Genomic DNA, 8197 nt, shown 5'->3' with positions numbered 1-8197 from the left:
TTCAGCACTGCTGTAAAACGTGAGAAGCCTTGTTAAATCGAGTTTAATGACCAGGAATCTCAGGCAAACTGACTCCTTCATCCAACAGCTGTGAGTAATAACACTCACATGAACAGGTTTCACTGGCAGGGTGCTAACTGGCCTGGAGTAGGAAAACCATCTACTCCACGGCTCTGAGCAGCTCTCTCAGTTGGAGCTGAATTATTTTCCACCTGGGGGAACTGTTTGGAGTTCCTGGTGTGTAGACAGGGTTTGAGTTATCTCTTCATTAAGCTGGGTCATGTCCCATCTGAGCTAACAGTTCAACTGCCTAGTAGCACTAGCTCAAACCTGGTCACTAACAGGTTAGTTTTGCAGTGTGTGTCTCCTGAGTAGCCCTTTCCCAGTTCAACTGGTTTTTTCCTACCAGTAAAAAGCTGTGCAGAGCTGTACTCCAGGCACCTTACAACGTTTTCCCTGAAACTTCAGAACATCTCTCCTCGTAAAAGTTCTCATTTTCAAGAATGCAAATGAGTCTCCACCGAGACTTCTGGCAGTTGCACGTTTCTGAATGGAGGGAGATGAGCAGCCGGGGTGCCCGCACCCTCCCCGCAGGCTGCTGGGCTCCAGCATCCCCCCGGGCAATGGAATTCCCCTCCCGGCGGGGGCTGCCCTCCTACATCCGCCACGGCGGGAGATTTTACTTCCCACAGGACGGCTGGAACATTTGCTTTATTCCCAAGGTGGGTGTGCGGGAGGGGGGTGCTGTGCGCGGACCCTCACCCCCCCAAACCCAGGCTGGGGGTCCCAGGGGGGGGGACCAGGAGAAAGGAGTGGCGGAGGGGGGAGGAGCCCGAGCCCCCCGGCCGCAGGGCAGTGGGGCGGGGGGATGCTCAGCGCTCACCCCCTCTTTTTTGATACTCATCATCTCTCCGGAAAACGCCGGTTTGTGAGACTTGCACCCGCGAAGGCAGCCGGCAAATGTTGGGGTTGAAAGAAAACCTAAAAAAACCCCCCAAAACACGCAACCAAACCTCCTCCCGCAACAGAAATAACAATAGTAGTAGTAGTAATAATAATAATAACAACAACAACAACTAGTGGAAAGAGAAGAGCTCTTCCCCGGCGTGAACTTTGGGACCATGCAGGGACTGTGGGAAGGGGATAAAAGAGCCCTTTTGCCTTCGGGCTAGAAGCTGGTGTTCCTGCAGCAGCCAGCTCGGGTGGGTGCTTTGGTTACAGGCTTTTTCTTTGAAATGAAGTAAAAATTATAATAAAGTAAGGATTACAAAAGAGCGGCTTCTATATTAGTTTAAAAGTAATCAGCGGAAAGGCGATGGAAAGATTACTTTATTTGTTGAAGCGGCGGAATCTGAATGAAAGAGCCGATGTATTAAATGTACACGAATCCTAAATATCAGGCTCCCCGTTTGAGGAAACACAGGAGAGATATCGGGTTATCCACGAGACAAAAAAAAATAAAAATAGGTATTTTCTGCCATGGATATTGCACAACAGCGATCGGCAAAGCCAATTAAGCAAATGCAAACCAGGGAGCTAAGGAGGGAAATACCCTCTCTAGTACAAGAAGAAAAAAGTTTCTTCGCGTAAGAGAAATACGATCTCAGAGCAAACGAAACGAAAAAAAGGACGATGCAAGGCATTCCTCCCAATGCCTCATGTGCCAGGCTTTTTCCAGAGGAATCTTGTCTTCCAAAAATTCAACCAAACCCCAGGGACTCACCGCCAAGGAAAACCGCGTTTTCCTTAAAGTTTATTGATTGATTTAAAGTGTTTAGCAAACAAAGTGCTTTCTATATCATCTCTTGCTCGTTACTCCCATATCTTATACATTAATTATAAAGTTAAAAGTTTTGTTTGTTGGGTTTTTTTTTGTTTTGTAACAACCAGAAATATACAGAAATGATTCACGTTAAAAAAAAACCAAACCCCACCAGCCCCGCGTCCCCGCAGCCTCCCCCGCCGTCTCTTCCCCGTTTGTTCCTCTGAGGCTTCTCCGGGTCCGGGTTTCGTTGAAGGGCGACGTAGGGAAAAAATAAACGTCATCACCGTGAGGTCACGTCGTTGTCTCATCAACATCGAGGGACGGGACCGGTAGTTCTCTGTTTTACCCCTGAGAGTCAAATGGGTACATAACACTTTTTTTGTTTTCTTAAAGTCTTTTTTTACGAGTGGTCAGACGAGAATAAAAAGGAAGCCGAAATGAATAATAATTTAAAAAAAAAAAGAAAAGAAAAGAATCAAACCCACACAGCAACGAGGGACGGTGAAAATAAAAATACAGGTAACGATGATTTACATCTAGTCGTATGTACACTAGGGAGGGAGGTTTTCCTCCCCCTCCCCTCCGAAGCGCAGTCCGGACACATCGCGTATAAAAAGGGTCGTAGAAATGATGGCGAGGGCTGGAGCCGCCCGCGGGGGTCGGGGGGTGTTGAGGGGCGGTGGGAGCTCCCGGCCGCCCCGTTCTCCCCCGGGGGGGGGCTGCCAGGAGGTGGTTGGCTCGGGGCGGGGGGTTGCCGCACGGCCACCGGTCCCCTAAGGGCCTGGAGGGGCTGCGGGGTGCAGCGGGAAGAGACCAGGGAGCTGAGGAGGAAGAAGGGGCGTCGGGCTTATAGGTGCGGGGTGTAGAAAGCCGGAGCGCCGTAAGTCTGCGAGCCCAGGACGAAGGGCGAGAGGACGGCTGGGCTGGGTAGGAAGGGCAGCTGGGCGGCACAGACCAGCCCCCCGGCCGGGTGTCCGGCGTAGCTGCCGGGGCCGTGCATGGAGAGAGGGTTGCCCATGGGGGGCGAGTGGCTGAGGGGGCTGAGCCCCCCGGCCAGCCCCGCTCCGCCCAGCCCGCCGCCCGCCCCCCCGCCGCCGCCCCCACCCCCGCCGGTGGGCGCGCTTGTGTCGGCCCCCGGGTTCTGCTTCTTCCACTTGGTGCGGCGGTTCTGGAACCAGATCTTCACCTGCGTCTCGGTGAGGCTGAGGGACAGGGCCAGGTTGAGGCGCTCGCAGACCGACAGGTACCGGGTGGACTTGAACTTGTTCTCCAGCGCCACCAGCTGCTCGTAGGTGAAGGCTGTCCGCGCCCGCCGGGGCTTGCCCGACTTCGAGTCCGAGCCCGTTCGCTTCCTCTTGGGCTTGGGCTGCTGCTGGCTCTGCTGCCCGGCGCCGGGACACGCAGACGGCTGTTGTGGGGGCGGCGGAGGGGGCGGTGGCGGGGCTGGGACCCCGCTGGCCTCGGCGTGGAGGTGGCCCGGGTCGGTCTCGCCGGTGGCCGCCGAGCTGCTGCTGGTGCTGCTGCTCTCCTCGCTGCACAGCTCCTCGTCGTCCGGCAGCTCGCTGTCGGGGCTGCGGCTCGGCCGGCTGCTGTAGTCCAGGTCGCACTCTTCGGCCTTGTAGAGCTCGCCGTCCTCTGCGGACAACCCACAGGAGCTGTTAGGTCTCACCGCCGCCCCACCCGGTCCCGGCCCCCGCCCGGTCTCGACCCCCTCGGCCCTTCCTGTGCGGCCTCCCCGGGGTGAGGGCAGCGAGGAGAACCTGATCCCGAGGCGCTCTGGGTTGACCCGCCTGGCATCCCCGCTGCTGCTGGGACTGCGGTGCTGGGGGAGCGGGACCTCCCGCCCTAGCTGGGGATGCGGCTGCTCCGCGCCCTCCGGCTGCCCCGAGCCGGGGGGACAAGGCTGGGAGCCGCTCGGCAGCGGCCGGGATGGGGCTCGGAGCAGCCTCCGGAGCCATCCCTGGGAATGGAGCCCTGAGGCTGGGAACGGGGCTTCCAGCCCGGGGAGGCTTTGCTGGTGCTGTCCCTTAAAAACCACCCATCTTCGGCCAGAGCTGGCAGCCAGACGGGGCCAGGGCAGGGGGTGCACCCTCCTGCCAGCGAAACAGCAGAAGGAAAGGCCTTAGGGAATGCAAGGGCTAAGGGGGGAAAGCGGGGTGTCCCCCGGAGTCACGGCGGGGGCTGGAAGGGGAGAGGCGGGAGAGGCCCGGGCCGGGCCAGCAGCGCTTTGGAAGCGGGCAGCAAAGATGTCACATCGCTTTAAACCATTTTAGTGACGGAAATCTCGGCGTCGATGGGAGACTTGCTGGCTTTTGCTCTGGCACTTTTAACCCTTTCTTATCCTGGTTTGACCTCTTGTCACTTTCTGAGATAGAAGTATTAAAGTGGAGTAAATACTTGTATTGATCAACAGAGCAGATACCAACTTAATTAAACTAATTTTGTGTAATGTACAAACTAGTTAACGGTCATTTAATTTATTTGGGTTTATATTACGCTCCAATTAACGGGTCTCCATCGGAGAACAGGGTAATTATCTGATATTTAAGGCTATTGGACTTGCGCTGACGGTTTTGTCATTACGAAGTCTGAAAGCAAATCGCATTTTCCAGCGACCCGGCTCCTCCTGATCCCGATCAGGGGCTCGGACTCCCCGGGGGGAGCCCGTGGGCGAATCCTCTCTGCGTTGTCCCAGCGCAGGGTTGCGGGAGGCACCGCGAGCAGAGGCCCACAAATACTATCCCGTTTAACCGGCATTTTCAAACATTCCTAAACTTTCCTCCACTCCTACCCGCAACAGGGGTGCGGCTCCGGGAACCTTTTAATCAAAGGCTCCTTGAACTTGATTAACGGAGATACAGGAAGAGAAAGTGAACGTCTCATCTGTCACCAGTACCCCCTGTGTATTTTAGTTGTTTTTAATCCTCAAAAACCTGAGCACGCTATTGCACCTCGTACTTGGTTCGTACCCTAAAGCCGAACACCCTAAAGCTCATGTGTAAGATTAGAGATGATTTTTAAAAAGTGTGTTTTGTTCATGGAAGTGACTTCGGCTAAAGTCGGATATGCCTGGCTCACCAGGGGCAGAGAAGTTTATTGTCATCTCCTCCAGCAGGGAAATTATCCCTTAGTATTTCGGGCTTCATTAAGGGTCCTTTCCAGCTTTCCCTGCTGAAGTGGGAGGACAGCAAACGCAGCGATGGCCGCCGTACATCCACATGAATCCGGTTAGTTTTTCCCAAACCCATGGAAAACCTCGTGCTGGAGGACGAGCATCCTGCAACCTGTAGATCCCCTTAAAAATTATAAGGCGAAATTTTTTGCATCAACAATTTCTAAAAAGTGCGGATAGATCCGCACTGGGAACTGAGCGCAACCAGCGCGCATCGCGCTCACACACCGACCGCGGAACCTGGGGTGGGAATTTTAGAGTTCATTTTTACTACTAAACTCTGGGAAATTTCAGCCGTAACTCGGCCGGGATTGTCTCTAAACAGCAAAATGCAGCGCGAATACAATTGGCGACGGAGATTGACGCCGGAGTTTGTTTCTGGAAGATGTTAAATATTAATTTAATACGGAATTTTTTATTTTCACCTTTAAATGAGTTTTACGGGACGGATGTGACAAGCGCTGTTGTCCCTCTCCTTTTGCCTTTGCATTTTCTGGGTGTTGGCACTTTTCTGGCCGGAGCTACTTTTAGGAACACTTTCTTCATTATTAGGAACATGAATATTAATTACGATGGGGAAACAGATTCATTACATTTCGTGATTTTTGGAGCAGTCTCAGGTCTGTCAGTGACTGTTGCCAGAATATTAAGGCTGTGGGAACGAAGGGCTAAACGCAAGAAGTGTCCGGGAAACTTGTCCGCAGGCGAAGCACAGCGCTTCGAGATGCCTCCGTATATATTTATTTTTAAAGAAGTGCTAGAGTTGCATTTCTCTCCCTGTCAGGGGATAAAAGTGTGAGATTAGCGATAGGCCGACCTCATCAGTCTTTCTGATCTCCCAGATCTATTTAATATGACAAAAGTCAGATGAGTTTAGACGAATAATTACCCCAGCTCCGCACTGCTTAAAAAAAATAAATAAAAAATCCCTTTTGAATTCTATTAGTGCCCCGCTCTTGCTATTACTTGAGAGATTCAAAACCCCCCTCTTGTAAAAGGCTGGAGCGGGAACAGATTCCACATCTTTTGCACTGCTTAATTTGAATTGAAGGAGCCGTGCTACGGCGGGATCAGGAAACTCCGAATCCTTCTCTCCCTCCCCAGACGCAGAAATTCTTTTTCCCTATCCGAGAAGTTTCTCCCCAGCCACTCGCCGCCCCTTTTCTCCCCTCTCAACCCATAGAATTGATATCGATATTTTCCACAATATCGTCTTTTATTTTTTATTTTTTTTTTCCCCCGGAAACTCTGCTCTCCCCAGAGTCGTGGTGTTTAGTGGGGAGAAAGTTGGGATATTTAGACCCAGAAAGAAAAAGCAATCTAGAGCTTGGGTCGAATGCAATTCCCGATCAATAGCGAGCCCTAATAAGTGTAATAGGTTTTAATCGAGTAATTATCCGAATTTTGACCCTATAATTTAGATGTTAGGGAAGAGTTTGCAAGGTGCTTGAAAGAGATATGCACAATTCGATAATAGGATATCGATCCAGGCAGTCCTACATGCCACTCTGGGGCGATTTCCCCCATTATCCAGCCTCTTTACGCTGCTAAGCACATTTTACCTTAAATGTAATCGAAGGAATTTAATTGTTTTTCCAGAGATAACCAGCATTTTGTCACAATTAGTCTGATTTGTCCTAAAAAAGCCAAGGGGAGAGAGAAAATTGAATCTGTCGCCCAGAGCAACGGGCAGCAGGCTGAGAAGAGGGGGGGAGGAAAAGGGACAGGGAGAGCGAGTCTGGGGGTTGGGAAGAAGATACATAAAATTCATAAATGCCGGGGAGAGCCAGGTGAGATGGGGGCACAGAGAGAAGGTTTCGCATCCTCGGGGCCGGAGCTCCGGCCCTCTGAAGCCTCAGCTCCAGGAGCCGCTTCCAAGTTTTCCTGAGGTGAATGTTACCCCCAGGGCTGTCTTTTCCCGGAAGGAGAAGGATGATGGCGTGATCTCTCCCCGCTCCAGCCGGCCCTGCACCCCTGGGACTGATCCTGCCGCTCCCGGGGATGCATAGCTGGAGTTTCCCGTGGAGTCCCCGCCGGGCTCCCTGGGGCAGGCGGAGAGAGGGCAGGGAGAAGAGCCCGGCCGGGGCAGAGCCCTGGAACCCTCCTCCAGCCACGGCCTGTCCCGGGATCATGGTCCCGTCCCTCCGCTCTGTGGTTCCCCAGCTGAACACGGTTTTCCACCTCTTCACATCTCGCAGCAGCAAGGCAGGGAGCGTTCGCACTGCCCCGAAAGCCGGCTGCCCCCCGCGCCCGGCTCCCAAGGCTTCCGCGGGATAAGGATGGGCTTTACAAGCATGCAAGCCCCTTCCCCGGGGACTTGGGTACAACCGCCTACCCCGGAGGGCTCCTAGCCCCCAGACCTACTTACTGATCAGCTCTGCGGACTTCTTGCAAGTGTCGAAATCTTCGGCCAGAGCCTTTTGCTCTGCCAGCTCCGTCCCTGAGTCCTCGGGCTTATCCTCCGCCCCCAGCGTGAACTCGGTCCCCACCGATTTGTACAAGACGGCGCACGGCCTCCGTTTGCTGTTGAATTTGTTAGGGTCCAGGATGTCGAGCACGGAGAAGGAGGTGGTTCTGTGCACCATGGGCAGCGCGGCCACTGCCCCCTCTTGCCCGGGGGTGTTGCTCGGGTTGTCCCCTTGCCTGTCCCTATCTCCAGGGCAGGAGTAGAGCGGCATCTCGCCGCCGGCAGAGAGCCGCTGCTCCCCATGGCTGTCCATGCCTTCCCCGCGCAAGCCGCAGGACTCCCCGCCGATGCCAGGCGCGGCTGTAGGGGCTGTCACCGCCGCGGCTGCCGCAGCCGGGATGGAGATGTCACCGACCTTGTCTCTGCTCACATTCATGACTCTTTGCAGAGCCCCTCTCCGTTGCAACTTCTTCCCCCCCTCCCCTTCCTCTCCCCCCCCCCCTCCCCTCTTTTCCTCCGGCGAAGTTGAGCTGGAAACTCCTCCCCGGCCCCCGCAGAGGCTCAAGGACCAGCCGCTGCCTTCAGCTCCCCGGGGCTGCGCGGGGTCCAGCGGCCGGGAGCCCTCGGGAGAGGCAGGGAGTTACAGGGTGATGCTCGGCTCAGAGCCTCCACTCAGCTGCTCCTTCTTCCTTCTCATCATCCTCACCAGGCTGCCCAGGCACTCCTGCCCCCCCTCCCTCTCTCGCACACACACACACAGAGGCAAGGCTGGACCTTATTTATGTATTCATATTTAGCACTGGATTGTAATTGGCTACAAATTAATCCCTTGCCCATAATAGTCTGTAATCTT

The 8197-nt window shown here is 54.3% G+C and overlaps 1 protein-coding gene across 1 annotated transcript; it reads right to left on the bottom strand.

Moving 5' to 3' along the window:
* Window positions 1-2612: 2612 nt before the first annotated feature.
* Window positions 2613-7780, bottom strand: NKX1-1 (NK1 homeobox 1). The gene is made up of 2 exons (XM_051618308.1): window positions 7306-7780; window positions 2613-3400 (listed from the first exon to the last, which is right to left on the bottom strand). Exons 1-2 carry the CDS (start codon window positions 7778-7780, stop codon window positions 2613-2615), a joined length of 1263 nt encoding a protein of 420 aa, XP_051474268.1.
* Between the last annotated feature and the right edge of the window lie 417 nt (window positions 7781-8197).

Source organism: Apus apus, chromosome 4, assembly GCF_020740795.1.
Source record: "Apus apus isolate bApuApu2 chromosome 4, bApuApu2.pri.cur, whole genome shotgun sequence".
In the NCBI taxonomy this organism is placed as follows: Eukaryota; Metazoa; Chordata; class Aves; order Apodiformes; family Apodidae; genus Apus; species Apus apus.
The sequence above is the reverse complement of the archived record's forward strand: the minus strand, read 5'-3'. Positions and strand labels throughout refer to the sequence as shown.

Bases quoted from the DNA above. Each gene is read 5' to 3' on its own strand.
- NKX1-1 (XM_051618308.1), bottom strand. From the start codon at position 7,780: ATGAATGTGAGCAGAGACAAGGTCGGTGACATCTCCATCCCGGCTGCG. The intron at 3,401-7,305 runs GTAAGTAGGTCT...GGTTGTCCGCAG, and splicing joins GAAGTCCGCAGAGCTGATCA to AGGACGGCGAGCTCTACAAG.